At 35.0% G+C, this 26,630-nt stretch overlaps 3 protein-coding genes across 11 annotated transcripts; 1 reads left to right on the top strand and 2 right to left on the bottom strand.

Annotated features, from left to right (window-relative positions):
- Nucleotides 1-39: 39 nt before the first annotated feature.
- LOC105203179 (DNA replication licensing factor Mcm3) lies at nucleotides 40-4,874 on the top strand. Its single transcript, XM_011171949.3, has 11 exons — nucleotides 40-238; nucleotides 470-582; nucleotides 690-898; nucleotides 1,257-1,387; nucleotides 1,459-1,697; nucleotides 1,803-2,045; nucleotides 2,332-2,695; nucleotides 2,916-3,220; nucleotides 3,382-3,532; nucleotides 3,611-4,107; nucleotides 4,389-4,874. Exons 1-11 carry the CDS (start codon nucleotides 170-172, stop codon nucleotides 4,585-4,587), a joined length of 2,520 nt encoding a protein of 839 aa, XP_011170251.1. The 5' UTR covers nucleotides 40-169; the 3' UTR covers nucleotides 4,588-4,874.
- LOC105203172 (sodium leak channel non-selective protein) lies at nucleotides 4,853-16,564 on the bottom strand. Of its 3 annotated transcripts, XM_011171942.3 has the most exons (29): nucleotides 16,356-16,564; nucleotides 15,759-15,892; nucleotides 15,455-15,640; nucleotides 15,072-15,295; nucleotides 14,661-14,935; nucleotides 14,039-14,286; nucleotides 13,453-13,842; nucleotides 13,063-13,254; nucleotides 12,854-12,991; nucleotides 12,573-12,779; nucleotides 12,156-12,352; nucleotides 11,962-12,084; nucleotides 11,550-11,723; nucleotides 11,307-11,486; nucleotides 10,977-11,229; nucleotides 10,655-10,822; nucleotides 10,366-10,574; nucleotides 10,131-10,251; nucleotides 9,862-9,995; nucleotides 9,618-9,783; nucleotides 8,867-9,061; nucleotides 8,564-8,781; nucleotides 8,171-8,394; nucleotides 7,805-7,941; nucleotides 7,580-7,716; nucleotides 7,173-7,323; nucleotides 6,981-7,112; nucleotides 6,544-6,718; nucleotides 6,276-6,454 (listed from the first exon to the last, which is right to left on the bottom strand). In XM_011171942.3, exons 2-29 carry the CDS (start codon nucleotides 15,861-15,863, stop codon nucleotides 6,276-6,278), a joined length of 5,238 nt encoding a protein of 1,745 aa, XP_011170244.1. In that variant the 5' UTR covers nucleotides 15,864-15,892; nucleotides 16,356-16,564. The 3 variants fall into 3 exon arrangements, with proteins under 3 accessions (XP_025988806.1, XP_025988807.1, XP_011170244.1); XM_026133021.2 differs by lacking the exon at nucleotides 16,356-16,564 and having other exon boundaries at nucleotides 4,853-6,454; nucleotides 15,759-15,863; XM_026133022.2 differs by lacking the exons at nucleotides 15,072-15,295; nucleotides 15,455-15,640; nucleotides 15,759-15,892; nucleotides 16,356-16,564 and having other exon boundaries at nucleotides 4,853-6,454; nucleotides 14,666-14,903.
- A 242-nt stretch (nucleotides 16,565-16,806) lies between these two features.
- LOC105203152 (multidrug resistance-associated protein 5) lies at nucleotides 16,807-25,893 on the bottom strand. 7 transcript variants are annotated; one of them, XM_011171920.3, is made up of 26 exons: nucleotides 25,564-25,892; nucleotides 25,086-25,384; nucleotides 24,634-24,779; nucleotides 24,362-24,511; nucleotides 24,030-24,188; nucleotides 23,817-23,964; nucleotides 23,510-23,743; nucleotides 23,264-23,437; nucleotides 23,051-23,198; nucleotides 22,720-22,868; nucleotides 22,376-22,486; nucleotides 21,701-21,811; nucleotides 21,118-21,257; nucleotides 20,601-21,062; nucleotides 20,389-20,515; nucleotides 20,034-20,179; nucleotides 19,843-19,943; nucleotides 19,568-19,755; nucleotides 19,108-19,384; nucleotides 18,865-19,018; nucleotides 18,675-18,803; nucleotides 18,283-18,559; nucleotides 17,978-18,143; nucleotides 17,715-17,898; nucleotides 17,456-17,648; nucleotides 16,807-17,340 (listed from the first exon to the last, which is right to left on the bottom strand). In XM_011171920.3, the coding sequence occupies exons 3-26, from the start codon at nucleotides 24,711-24,713 to the stop codon at nucleotides 17,080-17,082; spliced, it is 4,269 nt and encodes a 1,422-aa protein (XP_011170222.1). In that variant the 5' UTR covers nucleotides 24,714-24,779; nucleotides 25,086-25,384; nucleotides 25,564-25,892; the 3' UTR covers nucleotides 16,807-17,079. The 7 variants fall into 7 exon arrangements, with proteins under 7 accessions (XP_011170222.1, XP_011170228.1, XP_039314277.1 ...); XM_011171926.3 differs by having other exon boundaries at nucleotides 17,080-17,340; nucleotides 24,634-24,785; XM_039458343.1 differs by having other exon boundaries at nucleotides 17,080-17,340; nucleotides 24,469-24,511; nucleotides 24,634-24,785.
- Nucleotides 25,894-26,630: the final 737 nt, after the last annotated feature.

Raw genomic sequence — 26,630 nt, 5'->3', positions numbered from 1 at the left:
GCATGTCGTTTTCCCGCGCAAATGACAGAGAGTGGCTTTCAATGGCTTTTAAAACGAGCGTCACAAGCAGTCACAGTATTTAGAATTATATTATCGTGGTGCTGTGACACCCAGAAATCCACAGAAAAAGGAATTTACAACGCTATAAGTATCGATCATCCGCCTTAAGATGGATACAGAAATTGATCAGAACTTGGAGCAGATAACGCGTGAATATGTTGACTTTCTGGACGACGTGGTGGGTATCAGAATTTGTTGTCAAACGTTTATTTAATTGTATTTTAATCCTCTATGACCAGATTTTTTTTACTCATAGAAGACAATTACTAAATTCTTAAAAAATATATTGTTTGAACAGATGTGTAACTTCCAAATCACATGGCGTAGAGGATTAAATGTCATACTATGAATACGTTTTGCACTTGCTTGGCGTTTTTATAAAATCCTTGCGTTTGTTAATTTTGTACAGGAGGATCGAAATGTATACGCCACGCTGGTTAAGAACATGATTCAGGAAGAGAAATACAGACTGGTTGTGAACATCAATGATTTGAGGAGAAAAAATCCAGCACGCACGACGAGGTATACAATAAATTTATCCCTTTAATTCTCATCAATGTATAGCATGGACAAATCCTATAAATTATAAAGTGTTAAAGATAATTACAAGAGCCGATTTTGTGTTACAGCTTGTTGAATAATTCCTTCGAAGAGCAACTGGCATTTCAGAATGCTTTGCAACAATATATTTCGAGTGTGGACATTGACTATGCCAAGAGCAACAAGGACTTCTTTGTAGCTTTCGAGGGCAGTTTTGGAAACAAGCATGTCACACCGAGAACACTTACCTCTCGTTACCTGGGTAACCTAGTGTGCATGGAGGGTATTGTTACGAAATGCAAGTATCCTAGAGAAAAAGAGTTTAATTTTGAATTTAACTGTTCAGACTTACAGAATTTATCTTTATGAATCTAATTCTATTTTAATAGATTTATTTAATTTGTATATATCAAATTTATTTTATGTTTATTGGATTGATTTTAAATGAGTTCCTTCTTCATGATTGTCGAATCATTTCTGAGGAATAGTATCCATGATAATTATTTTATCTGTCACAAGTAAAGAATAATGAACATATAAAAGATTAAAATGTATTGTGACATTTTTTAAATATAAAAATTAAGTTTTGTTAGATAGAATTTTTATTAATCCAATATATTTATAAACGCATGATTATTTATAAACATCTATTGCAGGTTCATTAGTACGACCAAAAGTTGTAAGAAGTGTCCATTACTGTGACGCAACCAAGACAGTTTTGGAAAGAGCATATTCAGATCTAACGTCCTTGGAGGCTTTTCCTCATTCCGCTGTTTATCCCACTACGGTAATTATTGCCTGTTACTTAAATGAAATTTAAAGTTTATTGTTTTAGATATTCATTTTTTCGCGTTATAGGATGAAGATGGCAACCCGCTTGAAACGGAATTTGGTTTGTCGACCTACAAAGATCATCAGACACTCACTATACAGGAGATGCCAGAAAAATCCCCAGCTGGTCAACTACCGAGAAGCGTGGATATAATTTGCGATAATGATCTAGTAGACATGTGCAAACCTGGAGATCGGGTGCAGGTCGTTGGAAACTACCGGTGCCTTCCAGGAAAACAAGGTGGATACACAACTGGAACTTTCAGGTATGTTTTAGACAAGAATCGAGAATTATTTCCCAATTTAATTGAACCGCATATCTCTTGTATCTTCCTCAAAGTCCATTTCACTATAATTATTACATTGCGTAGGACGGTTTTGATCGCTAACAATATAATGCAACTGAGTAAGGAAGCCAATCTTGCAATCACCCATGATGATGTAACTATGTGCAAAAAACTGGCGAAGAACAATCCATGCAAGAATATTTTCGAACTTCTCGCTAAGTCTCTCGCGCCATCCATACACGGCAATGAATACATAAAAAAAGCAATTCTGTGCCTCCTCTTGGGTGGAGTAGAGAAGATCTTACCAAATGGTACAAGGCTGAGAGGGTAAGTTTTCACAGAATTCTTGGTTTCATACTAAAAATAAATAAATAACTGTATGGTTTAAATAAACCTTTTTATAACTTATTTAATAGTTATTTCTCAGCGAATTTAAAGAGATTGAATTTTAATAACTTAAAATCTTGATCGAAAAATATTTATAATTAAATATTAATATTTAAATTAATAAGAGAAGTTATTTAAGAAAAAGATTAAGAATTTATAATTAATTGCATGTGATGGCTTTACCTTTTTCTTTATACTATGATCAGAATCTTTTGATATCTTACAGAGATATAAATGTTTTATTAATTGGAGATCCGTCAGTGGCTAAGTCGCAACTATTACGTTACGTATTGTGTACTGCACCACGAGCAATTCCGACCACTGGAAGAGGATCTTCCGGTGTTGGTTTAACAGCGGCGGTTACGGTCGATCAAGAGACCGGCGAGCGAAGATTGGAAGCAGGTGCAATGGTTCTGGCGGACCGTGGTGTTATTTGCATCGACGAATTCGACAAAATGTCGGATATCGATAGAACGGCGATACATGAGGTGATGGAGCAAGGCAGAATCACGATCGCCAAGGCGGGCATTCATGCCAGCTTGAATGCACGTTGTTCAGTATTAGCGGCTGCAAATCCTGTATATGGGAGAGTAAGTTTGGATTCTTTTGAAGTAACTACTTGTATTTGATTCTTTTAAAAAAAATTAAACTTATAGAGTTCTATGTAATTTATAAAAAACAAACTTAACTTAGATTCGCTTTTTCATAAAAATATTTCAGTTTTAAAAATTACTTATATAAAATATATTATTAGTTTGATTTTTTAAAATGTATGATTATTTTTAATGGAAGTTATTTCTTCATTTTTAGTACGATCAATATAAGACTCCTATGGAAAATATTGGCCTACAAGATTCTCTGTTGTCGCGTTTCGATCTGCTCTTTGTTATGCTAGATATAATTGATTCAGAGCAAGACCATGTAATTAGTGATCACGTCGTCCGAATGCATCGATACAGAAGTCCTCTGGAACAAGACGGAGAGGCTTTAAATTTAGGCTCGAAGTTGGACATGTTGACCACAAAGAACCCGGATGATGTAGCTACCGAGGAAACACAGTCCCAAGTTTATCAAAAATACGATCCACTTCTACATGGTCAAACACGTTCTAAAACGTAGGTTGCAATCCATTTTCATCATACTATATCATACTTAGTTTTTTTGAATTATGAAATTCGAATAATCTTCAATATTCAGCTCCAATTGCGTAAAGAAATTTCCTTTACGCAGAAAGAAGTCTTATATAAAGAAACTTATCTTTCGAATTTTTTTTCAGTGATCAGATCCTCACCATACAGTTCATGAGAAAATACATACACATTGCAAGATGCATGAAGCCCAAGCTCACAGAAGAGGCCAGCGCCGTTATTGCAGAGGAATATTCGAAACTTCGATCCGAGGATATGGTGGAATCCGATGTTGCGAGGGTGAGTAAAAGAAAAACTCGAGACTCGTATTAAAGAAGTTATAAATATATGTTTGAAATTTTTTCGAATAATTTTCAGACTCAACCGGTGACCGCGAGAACTTTGGAAACGCTGATTCGATTGTCCACGGCTCACGCAAAAGCACGACTTTCGAAGAATGTGGAGAGCGAGGATGCACGCGCCGCGATAGAGCTTGTACAGTTCGCCTACTTTAAACGCGTGTTGGAGAAAGAAAAAAGGAAGCGGCGACGTCACGATAGTAATGCGTCGGAAAGTGCGGATGAAATAGAAGAGGGCAGACAGGCAAAGCGCTCGAAAAAAACGGGAGACTCGGGTGAAGTCGATCCGTACGAATACGACAGTGACGACGAACATATCGAGCAAGCGACCAGAAGAGTAACCAGAGCACATTCACAAAAGGCTAGCACGTCGGACAGCGGTCATCGCACAGAAACCGAAGCCCCAGAATCCGGACCTTCTGCTCACTCGTTGGATAGTGGTCACCGCACAGGAACTGAAGCTCCGGAATCCGGAGCTTCCGTTGAAACAGCGACGCCGACGATCACACAGGAAAGGTAATTTTATTCAACAATTATTATAAAGTAAATAATTGTAAAATTAATGTTAAATTAATGTGTTACTAAATTAATTCTATTATTTTTTGTGGAATAGAATCGTTAATTAAATATAGTTAAATAAATGCTTTCTCGCCGGACTTTTCCTTTACATCTTAAATATTTCTAGCACGTTATTTTTATTTTTTTATCAACGTGCCTGTTACAATTTGTTAAAATCAGAAAATGAAACAAAAGTTACAGAGAAAATATATTCTAAATTAATTTTTCTCTGATTTTAGACTTACGGTCTTCAAATCATCACTTAACAAATTATTCCAAGAACGGAGGGCTCAGAATATTCTAAAAACAGAAGTCGTCGATTATTTGAACACAACGCTTTCTTTGAACTTCACAACCGACGAGATTAACGCCGCTATCAATACTATGACCGAGGCAAATCAGGTTATGGCTGTGGAAGACTACATCTACCTGATATAAAACATTTTTGTAATATTTCGTTATATTTTAAACGTTGACCGAACTAAATGATATTTTTAAACCTTTAATTTATCAGAATGTAAAGCTCCTGATCACTGGCTGCAGTTATATTAAACTATGAAAACGAAAAGTCATTCATTATAGCTACAATGAATAATTAGTTATTAGTTTTCATAATGTAAACGAGTTTTCGAAAGAAATATTTTTTTATACCATTTGTAATGTTAGCGATCGAGTAATGAAAAAAGTTGTACACGTTTACGAATAATGATATCTAACAACATTTATTTGCCCTATACTTGATAAGACAACACATTGGCACATAAACTAGCAACAATCATCAACATTCATTACAGTGATGTAATGCGGCCCACAACGCTAAATCCGTTTTTCCGCTTTTGTAAATATATATGTATATGCATAATATTCATCGTGCGTGTGTGCGTATGCGTATTATTGCGCTAACATCAATCGCGTCCCGCTAAAGGTTCATCTCACAAATTTACTTACGACGTACTCGCACATCGCGTCGCATTACAAAAACTTACGACAGTCATATATATTTAATATAAATGCTCCATTTAATATCTCTCGTATGTTCAACATACACAATATAGGAGAGCTGACGCAATCGCGCATTTCAAAATAACTTATGCCCTCCGCCAAGTAATTCTCTCGACTGTGCACAACCCTCTTTTCACTAAAGCGACACCCGTAACAGCGTTACTGTAGTAATTAATAACAGAGATAATATAACATCAACGATCGCGCGCGCTAAAACTTTTACAACTGTCAATATCAAATCAATCGTGTAGATCTACGGTACAGGCCTTCGGGACGTATTCTTGTTGTAAGGAGGAAAGAATCGACGATCTGCAACGTCCTAACGTTTTCTTTACACAGAAACAGTACCCTCTTCACGACAAAAATATCTACGACGAATCGCGTCCTATACTAATTGTACTCACAGTTGCCCTTAATAACACCATAATCGACTGTAGCTATTACTCGCGCGATGATCAACTTCGTGTCGTACAAAATTACGTACAATTGTAGTTACCTCGAGATGTTTTAAAAATAGTTGAATCATGATGCATGAATGACAGTACGCGAGTGTGACGTACGGAAAAGTTCTTCATCAAAACATACATCAAAATCTTTCAACAAATTAATGTTCGAGGATTCAAGCATTTTCGTATGGGCGACTTGGTTGATATACGGCAGTGATGTTCCGAATTCGATACGAATGTCGCGAGTGTGTGTGTATATGTGTGTATATGTATGTATGTGTGATTGATATATATATGTTTCGACAATAACTCCTTTTTTCTTCTGGTAGGAAATCGATTCTTCTAACACGATGAGCTTCATGAAACGTGCAACGAAAGCTTTGAACATTTTTAGCTCGCTCTGTGCACACTGCTTTGGGCATAGCAAAATATTTAATATAGTTCTCAGCAGTGAAGGTGGCGAATTGCAGTTGAAGCTCAACGCGTTAAAGTTCCTCGAGTTTGGGCGAGTGATTAAAATTATTAGGCACATACCACGTTTCTCCTTGGATCATCCGCTTCGCTGGATGCAAAATTCTTAGGCTAAGAATTCGTCTTTTATAATTACTAAAAGTAGGAATCCTCACTTCACAATTTACTGCGATTGTAATCGTTTATTCTTCTGCCATTTCGGAAAGTTTAGAGTTCGTCCTCACTGGACTCACTGCTGTAAGCCAACTGCTCCTTCCACCATTCGCGAACTTCCAGCATGACGCTGGAAACTTTAGGCGCAGCCGTCTTGTTGTTTAACACCTCCCTTTGCTGTCTGCTTTGCTCTGTATTTTCCGTGAAGTGATGCAAATTATTTTTCACCATTGCTACAATAAATAATTTGAAATAATTCGACGTTCTTAAAGAGTGTTAATCTAATATATTATACGAAAGTCATACGGTCGCTTTGACTTACATGGTGGTCTACTATTCCTCTTCTTCGACGCCGCGATTTTGTCCTTCTCGGATCGAACGGATGCGGGATCCGATAAAGTTGGTGCTAAATATTTCCTTCCCGAGGCACTTCCTATGCTGTCCGATCTTGGAAGCACCATCGGTTTCTTGGCCCTGTACTTCGGGGCTTCGACATCCTAACAGTTGAGAAATCAAGAAGTCATGACTTTAATATATTTTTTATTATATTTTTAAATCACAGTGATAATTTAAATTCCAAAGTTTCATAAGTAAATTCAAAAGTAAACTTAAAAGTTTCTTATTCTTATAAATATCATTATTGGGAAAGATATCTCTCGTTAATTTGTAACAAAAAATATATTATTTTATTGTTAGCATTCAATTTTCTGCAAGCAATGCTTGAGTAATGAAGCAAATAAAATAGAAATTAAAACGCACCTTTGCTTCAACCTCCTCCTCACGATCAACGCTAATTTCCTTGCCTTTCTCCTCCTTACCCTTCTCTATATCTTGAAGCGGCACAGCCGCATTATTTGTAGCACGAAGCCCGGCGATAAGATTGTTTTGTTTCTGCAAATAAAAAATGGATTATTACTTCTCTGACGTGATTTCAGATCAAGTCATTCTCACCGCTCGTATTTTCTTCAAGCAGCCCTGTAACCAAGTTCTGATCGTTTGCTTAGCCACCTCCTCTTCGATTATATACTCGAATTCTTCTCGTGCAAGAAGTTCTTCCAATTGAAGTGCTTTTCTTATGTCCACCGAGCGGTACGACAACATACTAAAAAATTCTTTAATTTAGGAAGGAGTTGACAATACAATTCGAACATTATGAAACTTATGACGTTGTCTATGCACAAACAATTCACGAATTAAAATATAAAATAGTTGAGAATAAAAACAAAACTGTATGTTAAAGATCTGAAAAATCGAAGCTCTAAAAATTTTATTTGAAAAACTAAATATTTCATTTACAATCCGAACTTAATAATAACAAATTAAAACAACGAATATAACAATACCGGTTGGAAGCTTACTTAATAACATCGTGGAACGTAACATCTTCGCCATTGTGCAATCGTTCCAATTCGTAACACATGTATTTGAAGAGCAGGCGATCCTTTTGTGGATCAGTCTCTAATCTGCCTTTCAGCAACCGCAAGATAAACTTCACCTGAAATGCGCTAACATCAGCATTTATCTCTTATGGATTGTAATATCGTTTCACCGATACAACAGGATATTTAAGATAGGTGTCATACCCGCTTCACCGGTATAACACCTTTCTGATGATTATCAACAACATTCCATGTATTCTGGAAGTTTCTTATGTCGGCATACGATAATAATGCATCTTCTTCGTTTGAATAGAATAGAGAAAAGTTCTCCATGATAATAGCTGTTCAAAAAGGAAAATTTTATTTTATTCCCTTAAATCACTGTAGAAATCTAATTAAAAAATATAATATTAAACAGGAAAATTAAATTAATAAAACATTAGTCGTTAATTGAAACAAGATCTAATGTAAAGCAAGAGAAAAAGCAAGACTGCGATTTCTTATTTAATATAATGTAATTTCGTGTAAGCTTCTTTGATGTACAAGTAAGTATAATATATGCATACATACCCACTAAGAGATTCAAGACGATGTAAGTGATGATGACGTAAAAGGTGCAAAAGTAAATTAGAGAAGCGTGGAAATTGCCACAGTCCGTTTCCCAGTAATTATCTGCCGGCGTGCAATAGGGCGGTTGTATCATGCAATCGTGCATAATTTTATTCCAATCCTCCCCCGTCACTATGCGAAAAAGCATCGCTACGCCGGTAACCGGTGACCCGAAATTAGCACGTCTAAATTGCAAAGAGATTATTTCTGATATACCAAGCGGAGAAGATAAGACGAAGAAATATTATAAAGTGAAAAAAATTAGTATACTATTAAAAAAATCCATGTTATTGTGTGTGCATATTTTTTATATTTATGTATCTAAAAATTTTGCAAATATTGCATTTTTCTTACCTTCCTATGCCTTCACCGTACTTCACCGTACCAAAGATTATGGAGCCAGCTAGCGCGTAGAAGAAAACGAGGAGAAACATGCCAAATATGATAAAGAAACTTTTGCAGACGGATACACCAACTGTCAACATTAACATCTTGAGAGTGGTATGTTTTCCGGTGATGGTGAAGAATCTCAGAATCACAACCATGAATCCAATCACGTAGGACAGATCATTCTGAAATTGATATGATAAAATATAAGAGGGAAAAACAAGTGGACGAGGACAAACTACGATAAAAGGGATTCTTGACGATATGTACCTGCATCGTACAGTGTATGATGATCCAGATAACGCCTACGACTGTCACGAGTAGATCGTATCTATTTCTTCTGGATTGCCAATAGCCACGCGGTGTAAAAGCAATGTTCTTCATGATTACCTCCACGAGGAAGACCAATGTTAGAATCGTGGAAACCGTAGCCAGAGCTTCAGTATGTTCTTCTTCGAGTCTCCACTTTGGATGAGCAAAGTGAAAAAAAAACAGAAGAAAAGATAGCAGATTAAACAAGAGATATGCTATATTTATTTTTAATGATAATCGCTGAAGAATAAATGATTTAAAGAAATAGTCTTTTTTTGCTATGCTTGTTAAAGTTGCATGATTCTATTGCACATATTTTATGTAGCATTGTTAATAAATCCGTAAAGGGCTAAATAGAAACTATTCTGATGAAACTATATATATTTTTTTTAATCTTGTGATTATCTCACGCGTTAATAACTGATAAAAATTACGATTTAACATTAATTTACACAATCCCAAGTAATATTTTACTATGATTATATTCCCAAAATTGACACAAAGATATTTTCAAATTAAATTTAATTAAATTATTAAAAGTAAATATAAAATTATTAAAATTGTTACATAAATATTTTCAAATTAATTATTATCAACAGTTTATTTACAATTATAACTAAATAGATGCGTTGAAGTAAAAATGACATAATTGATGCTAAAACATATTTATCGAATTTCGCATGTCTATCTGAAGATTATTTTAACTTACAGAAACGCATAGCAAAGCGCTGTTCACGAGCACCATGACAGCGATGAATCTTTTAAAATAAATGTTTTGCGTGATGTCGTAGATGAAAGCCCGGAATTTCTTGCCGTCCGGTCTGGGCGGTAAGTGCAGCGGCTGGGCAATCTTCAAACGTTTCTTCAAGTCGCACCTGCATCCCAACAAAATTTAGAATCTGTAGATTGTGAATAGAGATCACAATATTCGCTGACCGAATGCAATGCCTCACCATCGTCTCTGATCGACTGTGAGCAAAGCAGTGCCTTTGTTCTCGGAGTAATTCGCGATCACGACACCCACGAACAACGTCAAGCCGATCATACAACCGAGGAAAATATAAATGTGTATATAGATTGCGTGAACCTGAAAAAAAAATATAATAAAATATTGAAGGATATGATAAAAATAATATTTTTAGATCTTAAATTTTGCGATTTTTACAACGCATGCTGATTGCTTGTATTAAAATATCAAAAAAAAAAAAAAAAAAACACTCACAGGGCCAAGAGCCTTAATAAGGACATCCCGCACATCAAGCCAGCCTTTAAAAGAAAGTACTTCAAACAGAGCCATCATAGCATCGCCAATATTATCAAAGTTGAATCTTTTAGGATTAGCCCTGAAAACACATTAAAAAATTAGTACGACAAATGTGAGCATTGTTTTCTTACATTAGAAATATAATTAATATTGCATAGATACAATTTATTTTCATAATACGATTCGCGCTTACCAAACTCGCGGTACCAATATGGACGGATAACTCTCGTTTTCCCCCGGCCGCAATTTCATCTTCGTCACGAACACTCTTCTCATAAATACACCGACACACTCCTCGCGTTTCAAGATCGTAGGATCGTTACATCTAGCTAATCGACCGCCATACAGTTGCACTCCGTAACTCGCAAACATAAACATCAATAGGAATAATAATGTCGATACCTGAACAAAATGTTAGTTATCTGTTAATTTATTTCGTTTATGTAGTTTACTAATTATTTCTAGAAAAAATCTTAATTTACCAGCAAGATTTCCTTGAATCCTCTGCACAGTTCGTAAACGACCTTCCTCATATGCGGTACAAGAGTGAAGATTCTTAACGGTCTGACGCATCGTAAAATCATCAGCAGCTGCGCTCCAGAATTCGGCGGCACGCTCTTCGGCATCCAACATAAGAATACAAGACTTACCTGCAACAATATATATGTATTATTATATATGTACAGAATTATTATAACATATCATAATTATTCATTATAATTTATCACATACAATTGTTGTAATTTTTTAGGATTAAATATCTCGCAATAGAAGAAAATTTGATATTCCTAATATTACACGTACAATGTAAATAAAGACATCTAGCACAGAGGCAACGTCCTTGATATAAGCCTTGGGCGTGAAGAACAGACCGTCCGCCAGGATCTTTAATGCAAGTTCGATGCTCATGCAAATAACGAAGCAGTATTCGGTGATCTGTAACGCTGGTGTTTCCATCACGCGCTTTCTTGGCGTTTCGAACATCATTGAGATGCACGATAACGTCGTGATAAATATCATCACCCAATCGAGATAGGTCACTAAACCGAGAAAATTGCTGGAAGAAACAGATATAAAATTTGCCACTTTACTTCATGTCGATGAGACGATACGTTTTAATTTCGTGATACTCACTGTAGACTCTTGTATTGCACCTTCCTTTCTTTGCCTGTCAAAGGATCCTTCAATCTCGCGTCGTACCTCGCGTAAACAAACAGCTGGCAATATTTCCGGAATTTACTTTCGCGAGGTACCGCGAACAAAGGCGTGTCAAAGAACGGATGATTCTCTCGCAAATCATCTTCGCGTTGATTTCTGGAATAGCAAAAGTAGATTGTAATCATAAAAATCTCGGAAATCACGGCATAATCTCAGTACCTTCGCATCTCTGCCTGTTGCCTCTTAGCTTGTAGCAACTTGATGTCTAAATCATGCGGTCTCCTGCTCGATGAACTGACTCTGTTTATTCCCCCTATGTCACCGTTTTCCATGAGATGCTCGTACGTCTGTTTGAGTTTGATCGATCCACTTCGGACGCTCCTTCTAATTGATCTGTTTTTGTCATACCATAAGCAAATGAAAAGCATAGGATACATAAATAAGAAAACAATATATATTTATGATATCTTTATAATAATAAAAAACGAGAAATTCAATCAATTTAGATAATTTAAAAAAGAATTACTATTAAATCTAAATTATCCCATTTTCTAAATTTTTAAATTTATAAATCCAAATTCTCCTTAGATTTTTTGCTTAGTAAATATTTCTTATTATTTATATCTTTTACTTTTTTGGATCGATGCGAAGCTGCTTGGCATTGGTCACAGTACCCTGCGGTTTTAAAAGCCCTTTTCCCGGTACTGGAATCATGGCGGAGTCTCCCAAGAGAAGTCTCTGATTATTAGAATCGCTATAAACGCAGGAAAATTTAATCTAAGCCGAAAATATGAAACATACAATACCGAATGATGTTTCACTTACTTTATGATATAAATGACAGACGCTTTCTTCAGATTGGTCACGACACTTCTCACCTTCGGTGGATTGTTTAAGATTTTCACTGGGCGTTGTTTTCTATATATTATTTTCGAATCAAAGGTTTCATTAGTTCTCTTCGCACCTTCGTTTTCTTCGTCCTCCACTTCAAGCACAAATTGTCGCATAAAGCTCTCGCGCACCTTAAAAAACGCAAGATCGAACATTAATTTAATCCATTGAATAATAAAATAAATTATTTTATTTAAATATGTAAAATGTTGAAGATCTATTTTTAACAAAATTAAAATTGAATTTTTTATATTTAGAAAGAATACAAATTTTAATATTAATTAGAACTTATTAAATTATTAATAAACATAGGAGTTGAAGTAACACTTATTTGCAAATATTTCCTTTTACCTTCGGTAAATTGAAATCAGATGGCACTTTATGGAGACATGTCATCTGCGGACTATCTGGGAATTTTTCAAAAATTCTCAATCTAAACGGCAAGCTCTCTTTTATCTCGGCACTTTGTTCGCGAAATTTCAATTGTTTCAATTTCTTAATGTCTTCATCTAGCTCGAGATTGTCGAGAATTACAGCGACGAAAAGACTCAACACGATCTGAAGAGATAATTAAATAATTATTAATAAGCCGTGGCTTGTATCGCATGAAGAAAATATTGCATGATGGTTACCAATGTGACGAAGAGATGGTACAAGATAAAATATACTGCGACCAGCGGTGCTACTGTTTCGTGGGTTCGTAACATAGTTTCATCCATCACGTCGACCCAAGCTTCTTGCGTAAAAATTTGGAACATCGACATAAACGCCTAAAAAAATTGATATTTTAAGTCAAAACGACTGTGTGAATAACTGGCTTGTTAAAATGTAAATGACTCACCTCAGGAAAGGTTTCGAATTTGGTAAAGTCGCAAAGGAAACAAAACAGCTGCATGGAAATGCTGGAAGATATCACCAACAGGCACATGGTAAAAATAATAAGGCTGCCGAGCTTCTTACCGGGACCAAAAATCTTGTAGACAAAGTCCTCCAACATCGGCGACGCCTTAATGAGTCTGACCATTCTGAGAACCTTCGCACAAAAATACCACAACAAATTAAAAGTCTCTTATTGTTCAAAAGTTAAAATTTTTAAAAGCATAAGAGTATAAAAGATTAACAGTTAAGAAAATTAACGCGCAAACAAGCATTTCAAAAAAGCATAGATTCGTAAAAAAATAAGCAGAAATAAAGTAACATAAAAGACAAGAAGTCAGATAAAGGTAAAAACCTGAAAGAAAGTGAATCCAGAGAGATAGAAGAATGGAATAATGTGTATAGTCGTGCCAATGGCAAGCAGCAGTTCGAATTTGTGAATCGAATGCTTAAAGTAACTCCGGAAGCCCAGGCACCATATCTTGAAGAGGGTTTCTAGGTCCAACAATAACGTGAAGACAATCTCGGCCCAGTAATAATTGTCGTAGTACGTGTGTCTTGGTTTCTCGTCATGCTTGAAACTCATCGTCGCGGTGGTGATACCATTCGCCAGAATCGCGCACATTACCACCGAGCGAAAATGCGGCGATTTGAGAATAGTGTGACAGAGTGGAGAAGCTAGGCCCCCATGCTTATTCTCGTCTAATGTCACTAATTTCCAACCATTGTCATCTCCAGTTAATATCTGCAATAATAAAATAATTTATTAATTATTTTATATATATTTAATTTAAAAAATGTATATATCAATTATTAATAAAATTACATAATTATTGGTCATAAATTACTTTTAAATAATGATACTTACGTACATTTTTATTAAAAATACTTTAAAGTAAAATAAAGTGGATTTCTTTAAAGACATTTTTAGTACAACTGACCTGCGATGCCGAACTGTTACTAATGTGCCCTCTGACGCCCCACATTTGTTGGAACTGAACTCGGATTTCATTAAAAGTTTCTGTGATGACGGCAATGAAAACATTCTTCACTAACCAAGCAAGGAAGAATATCATTGTGCTGAAGTAAAGAACTGCACGCCATGCCGGTAGACTGTCGATCGCACGATACATAATGAAGACCCATCCTTCCTGAGAAGCCGCTTGATACACAGTGAAGATACTGGTAGCTAAATAACAAGTTCAAAGACAAAGTTAATATTTTAATTGATAAATGCTATATATCAAAATTGTTAAGTCTTCGTATTTTAAAAGACATAACATTTACATATAATATAATAGATAAAATTGCACTAAATAATAAAAATTTATTATCTTCCTATTATACATTTTTAAAGCTATTATCATGTTGCATGAAAAGAATGTAAAATCTAGAATACAAAATATAGAATGTAAAATAAAAACAAATTTCTTGTAGTTTCATGAATATTCCAATTATTCCAATGTAAATTAATTAAATTTGTAATATTTTTAGAAGAATGAAGGAAGTCAATAAATTCAAAGCGCAGAGGAACGATAAAGGTATAGTAACATTAACTACTACCAAACTCGTCAAATCCATTGAAGCCTATGATATACTTGGTCAACTCCAGCTTCATGCAGACCATTCCTTCAGGGCATTGATATCCGGATTCCGGATCAGTGGAACAAAACGTGTCGGGAATGGCCAAACTGTTTATCGTGATGTAATTGGGCTCGGTTGTGTTCAACACGCAGTGATTTTTCAGCTCGCCGAAGAATTGCACACCCAAAAGACCATAGAGAGACATGAAGAACAGGAAGAAAAGCGTTACGTTGTAGATCTGTTGGCTCGAGCGTCTAAATATAAATTATATTATTAGTACTCAATAATTAAATTAATTAAATGAATAACTACTGTAGTATTTCAATTCATCAGTTATCATTTCATCTTTAAACGATACAGCTTTTTTAACATCAATTGCAATTTTCTTACTTAAAAATCTGATTGATTCTGGCTTTGGGCATTGAAAACTTGAGGAAGACCCGAAGGAAGCGTATCATGATCAACGGTCGTGGTGCCCGCATGATCGAGGCGTAACTAAACTTTATAAGGAAACCCAGCATCTCAAACATTTGCAGAATCACAGATAACCAGAGGAAGATTACCATACTCGCGTCGAATTGGCACCAGTGGTCTTTTAAATAAGACTTATCCCTCTGCAATCATTTTATATCAAATTGCAATTACAATTGCATAAAAATTTCATTCTCCATTTAATATCGCTGGTGTTGTAATAAAAATAAAAAAAATAGAAAATCTTAATCGTATGCTCTTTAAAGAGTTCAAATATTCTTTAATAAAAAGAAAAACTTTACCTTCAGTATTCCTCGTATATGCATCTTGGCGATCATCTCGGCCGTGAACAGAAATGTAACTACCAGATCGCAAATGAAGGTAACGTATTGAAGGGACGGTACTTTCTCAAACGTTTTCGGGGTGTTCAAGCAAACGGAAGCCAACGAGACTAGGGCGCAAAATCGCATCAGTCTCCTCACCCATAACTGAAATCACATAAAGTGGGTTTTTTTTCGGAAAATATACAAGAAAGGGAAAATGATACTTTCGGGATTTGCAATGTTCTCATCATTCTCTCGGAGGTCAAGTCGTGCTTCCGCTCACCTTGTTGACCCACTCTATGTCAGCGCTCTCATTGAGGGACTCTTCCGGACCATAATCGGCCAGGACGGGTTCCCCCTTGAGGCTCTGCTTCCGCCCCAACATCATAATAGGGATTATGTTCGCAATGGTGAGGCCTGGAAGTAGTAAACATGAAAATTTTCATCAAAATTAGACGTGCCATTATATACAATAAAAATAAATATTAGAAATTAATTTATCTGTTGATTGAGTAATTATGCATTCCATTTGTTCTCGTGCTTATTCGACACATTTCATCAACTATATATATTAAAACATATGTATTAGATCAGTAACACACATGTAGAATTTTAAATTTTATATAATAATGTATTAATATATTAATTTCCAGTAATCTGTACTTTACAAAAGCAAGATGTACATTATAGCACATATATAAAAGATAACTTAAGAAGTTATATTCTTCAAGTCACTTATATGTTTGAAGCATAATATAAAATAACATAATAATATAATGCAACTTTAAAAGAAAAATAATAATCAAATAGAAACCTAATTAAATACAGTTCGTGTTTACGAAGATCAGTGTTGTTCAGTGTACATTATCAAGGGATTTACCTTTCTTTTAGCTATTCACAAAACGACGGACACTGCCTTTACGGCAATTTCTATAGACTACATTTCGATATAAAGCAACGATAAAGCTCAACATGTAATAAACATCTCAGAGGTAATAACAAGCTGGCAATGTCGCGGCGAACATGTTTCGGCCGTGTCGCCAGCACGGCCGAAAGTCCAAGCAAAACGGGCATGAGCAGTGCACGCTCTCCACCTCTTGCGAGAAAATCAATATTTCACTATTCCAAAGCGCGCGAATTTTCCAGAAATCGTAATTTTTAACGCTTATCTGTTCAATTCTGTTTAAAAAGTATCCTTGTTTAATTAAATCTTCGCTAGATCAATAGATCAGATGTTGTCAATAACGGCTTGGCAATAAAAATATTTAGTAAAAATTATAACAAGTTGCTTCATCGAAGGATTAAATCAAAAGATGGAGAAAAGATGGGAAGATTTTCTTTTTCTCTTTTATTTATACAGAATACGAACTTATAATATAATGCAGTTTTAATCTTTTCAATTAAAAATTTAGTAATTCATTAATAGAAAAGTACAGTCGTTTATTTCTTTACTTATCACTATTATGTGTTTTTCTTAAATATATATTATTCTTTCGTTCCTCTTATTTACTCACGTGACTCCAAGAATTAATAATTAATTTCATCAGTTACTATTAAATACGACTAAAAATGCATTGCACTCGTGATTTAGATGTCTGTGGAGATTATTTTACGGTGTTTTTGTCCGCAGCAGCCATCAGCTTCGAAAATTCGGAATCCGGACTGGAGAGAAGAGTGGCAGGTGCATCAAATTCAACAACCTTGCCCTCGCTCATGACGAGAATACGATTACATGTGATGACTGTTTGCAATCGGTGAGCGATCGTAAGTACAGTGCAATCCACAAACTCGTTTTGCAGCGTGTTCTGCACCGTCGCTTCTGTTTCTGGATCAACGGCGGCTGTGGCTTCATCCAAAATTAGCACCTATAAAAACAATAAATTTCAATATAGCCATTAATTTTAGCACTCTAAAGAAAATCCGAACATTTTTTTTCAAATGCATGTAGTATTACAGAAATTCCTCATGAAAATGTATTACCTTTGTACTATGTAATAAGGCTCTTGCGAGACAAAGAAGCTGTCTCTCACCAACGCTCAAATTATTTCCGCCAAATCCAACGGAGGCGTCGAGATTTCCCGGCATAAGAGACACCTTCTCTTTCATTTGAGTTTTTTCAAGGACACTCCAAATATCGCTATCAGTATGCCGTTGGAAGGGATCCAAGTTAGATCTAAAAAGTAAATCAACTGAAGAGAACAGTAGCCAACAAAAATAATTGCCAATTAAAATTTATTACCTTATGGTGCCACTGAATAAAATTGGATCTTGAGGAATGATCGATAATTTACTTCTCAATACATCCAACTCCAATTTCGAAATGTCTATACCGTCGATCTTAATAATACCCTCGCAAATCTCGACTAATCGGAATAGAGCTACAACCAAGGAGCTTTTGCCAGATCCTGTGCGACCCACAATGCCTGAAAATGATTCACAATTAATTTCTTGTGTAAGAAAGCGCGACAAATACATCAAAAAAATATATTCTTTAACCAGTACCAATTTTCTCTCCCGCTTTAATACTAAATGAGATATCGATCAGTATAAGCGGCAACTCGTCTCTGTATCTCATCTGAACAGCTTTGAATTCTATTTTACCATGAGAGGGCCAATCATCGGCTGGTTTAAGAGCAACTGTCCTGCTTGCGCCTTCCTTCTGCAAAGTCTGAAAAAGATAATATATCTTACATCTTAATATAGTTCAAATATATTATACTATATGTTCTATCTTGATATAAAATTAAAACAAGCACAGAGAATTAGCAATTATTTATTTGTGGAACAATTAAGCAAAAATAAATTACCTTGAGGTAATAACTGATTCTTTCTACGCTTATAAAGCGCACCTCTGTTTCGGACATCAGTCTAACCGTGTATTGAAAGACGCCAGTCATCTGCGTGGCGTATGCCATAGCCAGACCGGCAAAAGCCGGCGATATTTCATTCTTGAACGAGATCACGAGTAACGCGGTTATGCAGGACGAGGCAATTACCAAGCTGTCCAGCCTCACCGCGGACCATCTCATCGCGGCTTGGCACAAATGCTGACATAAGTTATTTATATTGAATAACTCTTCAAATCTGTCAAGGTGGAACAATTCAATCATCATATCCTTGTTATTTCAGTATTGCGTGTACGACTGTGTGTTTATTCATAGAATTTTGGAATTTAAAATTATCATAGTATTGAAATTACCTGTATAAAAAATTCTTCTCTTTTTGGAACGCGTGAATTGTGCTCAAACCTTGGATCGTTGTTGTGACAAAACTCAAAACAGGTGACCGTGAAACACTCTCCATTCTCTTTAAATCTCTCATCCCTATCCTGCAAAAATAGAAGGTTCCAGTCATATGTAAATTATGTAAATTTTTTTTATAATGCTTACCTAAATAATTTACCAACAAAGAAAAACAATGTACCAAACAGGAGTAATGGTATAGAAAACCAGGGCAATATGCCGCAGATAAAGAAAATAGCAAAACTACAAGTAAAAATATTTTGCACCATGTTTTCTATCGATATGGGTAAGTAATTATCAACTGCAAATCAAGAAACATTAATCAAATTAGATGATACGTGTTGATTCACGATAGTGCGTGTGTTTAAAAATCATCAAGAAATCACTTACTTTCGTCTATGTCTCGACTGAAAACGTTCTGTATTCTACCACTTGGAGTAGTTTCAAAGAAGCTCAACGGAGAACTTATAATTTTGTAAAAAAATGTGTTGTGTAATGTGGTTGAAGCCTTTATCGTGGTAAACATAATGGCGAAGCCACGAAGAAAACTTGTCAACAGTATACCGGCGATGCAGACACCGTATACATCTCGATAAAATGGAAAGTCAGGATTAGCATTTATATTCTCCGAATATATTGTATCGTTACTTTCTGGCACAGTCACATTCTGAAAATTAAATAAAATTGATATCTGTGATATATCAATACATATCCAATATAAAATAACTCGGAAAAAGTAAGCAATAACAAATAATATTTATTAAAATATTTCTTGACTGAGAAAAATAAAAAAAATATGTATTTTAAAATTTATATTTTAAATAATGGATATTATAGATGAATTACTTACGCCTCCGCCAGCTTTAATCCATATGGCGAGCCACCAAGTACTGAATGCTGAACTACCTACGTTCAGGAAAAATGTAAAAAACACGAGAATGGCAACTAAATAACCACCGGTAGCCTGTACGTATGTGTGGTAAGTATACGACTTGACGGAACCAGTTTCAGATTTTTCTGCTACTGTTAAAGTTGCTCCTAAATTTAGAGGAAAAAAGAATTGAAAATATCCAAACTAAATATCCAAACTAAAAGTTGATATTATATAATTAAAAACGCGCAAACCTTTGTACTTTTCTTTTCCGTAATTTTCCTTGTGCGCAGATTTCGCATTTTGCATTTCTGAATCATTAGTATTTCTCTGTGTCACTCCCATAGATTTAACACTGTAAACATGTAAAGAGATGCTTTATATCAAACTCCTTTCAAATAATTCGAAGAATATTCGAAGAACATGCAATACAAATAAAACGTACACTGATAAATTATCTTCTGTTGCAATTGTACTGTTCTTCACCATTGAGGCATATTCTCTATCGAGTCGCACGAGATCTTCGTGGGTTCCATGTTCTACGATCTTGCCCCCATTCATCATGTAGATTTCGTCACAACGTTTTAAAAACTGCAACGAATATTTAGAATATTTTGAAATTTTTAATCTATATCAGTCTCTTAAAGATCATATTGTTAATTTTCTTTACATTTATTTAATTTAGAAAACAATAAAAAATATAAAGAAAATTCTAAATAGATCTTGTTGTCTTTTATAAAACACGTTTAAAGTATATAAATAAAATTTGTAGGATTAATTCCAATTATCTAAATACCCACCTGAATATTATGTGTCACGAAAAGAACAGATTTGTTTCTAAGAGCTTCAAGGATCAATTTTTCAAATATATACGAGCCGACATATGCGTCAACCGCACTCAAAGGATCATCGAGAAAGTAAATGTCCCTGAAATGATAAATAAAATTGTGATATTTGATTCAGTAATTGAATTACACTTATCAAAAACAAAAAAGACAAAGATTTGGCGTACCGATTAGCATAATACGCTCGCGCGAGTGCAATCCTCTGCTTTTGCCCTCCCGACAGATTGACACCTCTCTCGCCAATCTCAGTGTCGTCTCCTCCCGGCAGCATGTCAAGATCCTCCTTCAGATTGCAAATTGTGATCGTGTGATAATAACGTTTAGCATCGAAATCCTCGCCGAACAGGATATTCTCCTTAAAGGTACCATTTATGATCCATGCCTGTTGGCTGACATAAGCACAAGTGCCCTCTCTCAGGATGTGTCCTTTCGTTATTTTCAATTGTCCCAGAGCTGCCAGCAACAAACTAGACTTGCCGCTGCCTACATGACCGCAGATACCGACCAATTTTCCTTTGGGAGCTCCAAAATGCACGTCGCTAAGAACCTCAACGTACTTAGCTTCTTGCATTGGTTGATTCAGGTTCTCCAGTTCCAGTGGATTGTCTGTGGCTAGTGGCGATTTCTTCCTACGTAAAAAAATGGTTGATTATGAAAGATTATGATTATGAAGTTAATATTTACTTTTTCTTGCTATCGATCGATGCATCCGTTTGATGTTTAATGCTGTCGCAAACAAAGGTACCATTAGCAATGGCAACCGCTTGGGATCTCACAATTGGTTTAGACGCTTGGCAACTATCTTCGTCCAACAGCAATACACTCTGTGCAAATATCATTTCGTTAATAAAATCATCTATTCAATGGATTCTCAAAGAAAGAACTAAAGCTATTGTTAGAAGCATATTAAAAGCAAACAAGCACCAATATGTAACTTAAAATAAGATATGTATGTGATGTGTACACTCAGTGACACTGGGATAAAATATCTGATCAAATTGATTTCTAAAACAAATTTATGTAATGACACAATATGACAGCGTACTTGCTTCTGAGTTCGTGTGACATGATACTGATGCAAAAAAAGTACAATTTTGAAGCGAGAATGCTAGATAGGCATGCTTGTTAGCAAAATGAAAGCAATTATATTCGATTACGTTGGAGATGGAATTAATTGTTCGGGATTGTTTGAAAAACGACATAACAATACAACATGTATGGTGCAATCGATAGTACATTCCTATTAAATATAAACAAGAATAAACACCTTTATTCTTCCAAAAGTTATCTTTACTGCGGCGATATTAACTAAGGCCACTTGTAAAAACATGAAAGAGGTACGAATTTGAGCATTGAGCACCGATACGAAGGGAAACACCTGAAAAGTGTAGAATTAAAACGACCATGTTAGTACAATTCATACTACGCATACAAGCAATGGGAACATCATGCCCCCAACTCGGTCTTTACAGCTATAGCAATTCAGAAAATTTGGTGTACCAATAGAATCGCTAACGGCAGCTGTTCGGGTGTAACATAATGCTTTACAAGGCATGCAGTGTTTGCCCATCACACATTTACTCTCGTTTTACTAAAAAGCTTGTGCTTCTTACATTAAAATAACATTAACCTCATGTACATATTATTATAGGAATAGTACCTGTGTTTTCTTTCTCTAATTTCTTTTTGTAAAAATTACTTTATCAAAATTTACCTTCAACAATTGAATATTTTTAATCGACTTAGCAGATTAAAATTCAAGACCAACTTTGAATCAGAGTTAATCATTTGTATTTTAATGTGATCTTGGTGATTGTAAAAATATATAAAAATAAGAACGCAAGATCAAATTTATTGAACACGAGTACTGGTTTCCTAATAATAGGTACGGATATCCGACCCGTTAAGCTGTACATGAAATTATTCAAAAAACACTGGAGACCTTGAATCTTCTAAGAGCTATGAGGGCGCTGATAAAATATCGCGTGGTATCCTTAAGTGATGTGAGTGCCAGTCTAAGTAAATTTCCAAATAATGTGGTCATTGGAAAAGCCTGTAACGTAATCCATTGATTGTGAAATTTAACAAAGAATTGTCTTTTAACTAGAATTGCAAATATCCGTGAAAATTGATCAATCTCTACGAGAAAACTTTATTGTCTTATCAAACTGCTTACCTATTGGATGTTATTCAATTTCTCCTGATATACATAAAATTAGGATATTTATAAAAATATTATAAATCTTAGAAGTCAGAGTTATTGTATTGATAAATTGTATTTTGTACCTGTGCGGCCGTTAATCCACTACCCGAGGCAACGTGTGCTAAGAACGTGATAATCGCGGATATCACAGGTATAGCAGGCGTTAGAGAAATACTAAGGCTTTGAAAATATGCAGTCTTATGAAGCCAATGTTCTTCTTTCTTGCGTATGGCTGCAAAAATGCATTATCAAATTATATACACACATTAACATTTTACAAATTATATATCTTTCTAATAAAAATATACATCAAAATAAAAATAATCATAACTCTGTTACAACATTGCTTTTAATAACTTTTGTTCTATTTACCTACACAAAATACGTTTAAATTTTGTATTGTATTATTCTTACCGAGAAGTTTTTGGCCGAAATAATTCTCCCAGGAATACATTTTAATTAGTTTTATGCATTCTAGGATCTCACTCATGAGTCGCACCCGAGCGTCCGTAATATTTACAGATTTTGAGCGAAAGTAACCGGTCGCACGAGAAATGAAGTACTAAAATGTAAATGGTTTTTATCTATCGAAATATGCAGAATGCATATATACAACAAGCCATTTACCTGACAAGGATAAAATGAAAGAAAAGCTATCATTCCTATGAGAGCGATGGGACTGAATAACCACAATATGTAAATTATACCGCAACTTATAACTATCGGCCCACTGATAATCATCGGCCCATAAATGATCACATCAAAAAGTCTTTGACTGTCGTTGCAAAATAAATTGATTACCTAAAAATACGAGAACATATATGAACAAGAAAGCACTTTCTTGAAAGAGTGAGATTTACAAAGCAATCTTACTTCTCCTGTACTTTTATTGCCCAGGCTATTTAGCCTCATAATCTTCTTGTATAACAGAGCTGTGCAAGCCGACTTTAATCGTAATCCAGTCTTGTAGTTCATATTCCACGTCCAGGTGAAAAAGAAAGCTCGCAGGGAATCGCACATCGTCAGCAGAAAAACCCACTTGATACCATCCCAAAAGTTCTCCTCCGGAGATTCTACATGCTCCAGTATTTTCCTCATTAATATCGTCTAGACAAAAGAAAATGTTGTATTATAACAGAAAGATTTAATAACAATTTGTTGTCAATAAAGATAATCTTACGGGACTTATAAATCCAAAGATAAGAGAACACGTCAGTAGAAAGCATGATACACAAACTCGTGTGCGTACAAATCTCCATGCAACTGTGGAAAAGGATGCCGCATTAGGGCCATTTTGACTTAACTCCTGCTGCCAGAGCACGTCTAGTCTAGAAAAGAGAAATAATTTTTATCTATACTGATCATAAAAGACACAATGGTATACTAAGTTTACCTGAGTGCATTATACTCGCAGGTATCATATACTGAAATATTTGGTAAGTCTTTTAATGTAAGGCCTTTCTTGTACGCTTTCCATAAATACGGTGTCATCCATGTTATATATACATAAGAAAATAATCCAGCATTATCTGCTGGTGCATCTTCTTTTTTTCTGTAAAAAATATTTTTATCGCTATAGGATATTCTCATATATTTATATGCTATATATTTTATAAATATTATTCTAAATTGTATTATTCTACATTTAATTATTTTATTTATTCTATTATTATAAATATTCTAAATTACTATAAAAAATTATGAAACTCTGGCTTTAACACGTACTGATTCTGATACCGTACTGGTATCAAATTGCTCAAAGCATGATTATATTTTTTCATCCCAGACCTTGGAATGTATTCTCTGATTTGTTTCGCTGTACTGCTACTTGCCTTTGGTAGAAGAGACTGCTGTTGCCTGTCAAGCTCCAAGGGTCTGACAGAAAATTGAAAGAACAAGTGTTATACCTTCTCCAAATTAGTTTAGATAATCAAATCCAAGTATTTCATTAACTTTGTCTCTAAGAATACAAAAGAAAATTTTGAATGATTTCATACCCTTCATTATGTTTAGATTGTGCGTTGCCTTCAGTCCGCTTGTCGTTATTGTCATTGTTGCCTTCTGTGGATTGGCCCATCCTCACAGACTACTATATTCCACGAGTCACTTCGACTAACAATCATCAATGACATCCGAAGAGAACCTGCAACTTCCACACATCACATCACATCACAATTACATCTCGAAAGAAGAGATAAAGACCTAATCGCAAGGTGCGCTGTGATAAAGAGAAATTTGTAAAGATATATAATACTACAAGTGTAGGTATTCGGTAAGAAGCTCACTCTATATCTCGAGAATACTAAAGCACAAACAAACTTTTAATACAGTTGCGAAACGTGCGACTGAAATCAGCATTCAATTCCCACATATTTTTATCGACGCGGCACGTAATGCATAAATAAACAGCATTCGTCAATGTTTTCTCCACCATACCGCTTTTACTCACCTCACCGTAACCGTTGTGAATGCGTACCGAGATACTCTCGTTCGTAACAAGAAGTAATCGTCGGTTACATCGGTGTGATAAGAGCGGGGCCTAATCTCTTGACATCATTAATGAGGTACGTATTTTTTGAATTTTCGCGCAGCCGAGGGGGGGAAAGAGAGAAAGAGAGAAAGAGAGAGAGAGAGAGAGAGGGAACACACGCTGGCGTGCCGTGCACATGGCACGTACACTGACGCACACCCACGTACACCTACGTACACCGACGCACCTTCTCGTACCGGATGCAATGGCTTTGACACCTGTTAATGGCAATGATAACGTTTAATAGTAGGATTCAGTACACCGATCATTAAGGCTGAAATTCGCATGCTATCTGCATGCGAAAATAAACTCTATTTTCTTTTCTTTCCGGTTTTTGTAAACCGGGATCGGCGTGAATGCTTCTTACCTCGTTTACTGCATCATCAAAAATGCTTACCAATTGCTTTCCGATTGACAATGCGGATCCGAATCGAGGTCAAGTCAATATGCTCGAGCGTGCTCGACGTAAACTTCGTGTTCGTACACTGAATAGCTTATCGAAGCTGCCGTTCGCTTATGTCTCCTGGAAAAGCGTGGGTGGGTACCGTCATATCTGGAATCACAGCTTTGTTTTCTGACGGTTCTCTTTTCCTCCCGCAGCTTCCGTTGACAAGTACGATGACCTCTGCGTGCATTGTTTACTTAATCAAACGATTGGGCGTAATAAAGCATTTATGAATATTCTATATGCGACTATGCGACATCGGTCGTGAATGTGACTATATACGGGGTGTCCAAAAAGATCGTTGTACAAAACATCGTTTGGGGTCACCTGTTAAATAATTAAGACTCTATTGTCATTATATATATATATATATATATATATATATAAAAATGATTAGCAAAAATATAAAAATTTTAGATTGTTCTATTATAACCCTAGCAAATATTTTTTATATAAATTTTTCAGAATTTTTATATAAATTTCTGAAATTTTGTATACTTCTTTGTATAATTCTATAACATTTCAAAAAATTCTGAAAAATATTTTCATCAAGATACGTTTGAGAATCTGTGTAAAATTTACGCACAATTCTCTTATTAGTTTATTTAATTTTTTATTTGTTCTTGATTCTTATAAATATAAAATCACGAATTAATATAAATTAAATTAAATTTTTTTATATATATATTAGTAAAACTAATAAATATTCGTGTAAAGTTCCCTTGCATCTACTTTAAAAATAATTTATTTAAAATAATTATGTTGCATAAATTATGTCAAATTTTTTATTCTTTGCATTTCAGAACCAAAATTCCATGACTAAAATTTTTTGTTGATTTGAATAAAATAAAATAAATTAAGTAACCTGCAGTTTTATAATTTTAATAATTTTTAGCAGATATTGTATAATCCAATATACTCAAACGTTTGTAGCATTTTTACACAATTATCTTGAACAGATGTATCTTCGAATAAACAAGGTAATAGTAAGGTGAACAGAAGATTAAAAACAATAAGAA

The sequence above is a fragment of the Solenopsis invicta genome, chromosome 16 (assembly GCF_016802725.1).
Source record: "Solenopsis invicta isolate M01_SB chromosome 16, UNIL_Sinv_3.0, whole genome shotgun sequence".
NCBI lineage: Eukaryota > Metazoa > Arthropoda > Insecta > Hymenoptera > Formicidae > Solenopsis > Solenopsis invicta.
The sequence above is the reverse complement of the archived record's forward strand: the minus strand, read 5'-3'. Positions and strand labels throughout refer to the sequence as shown.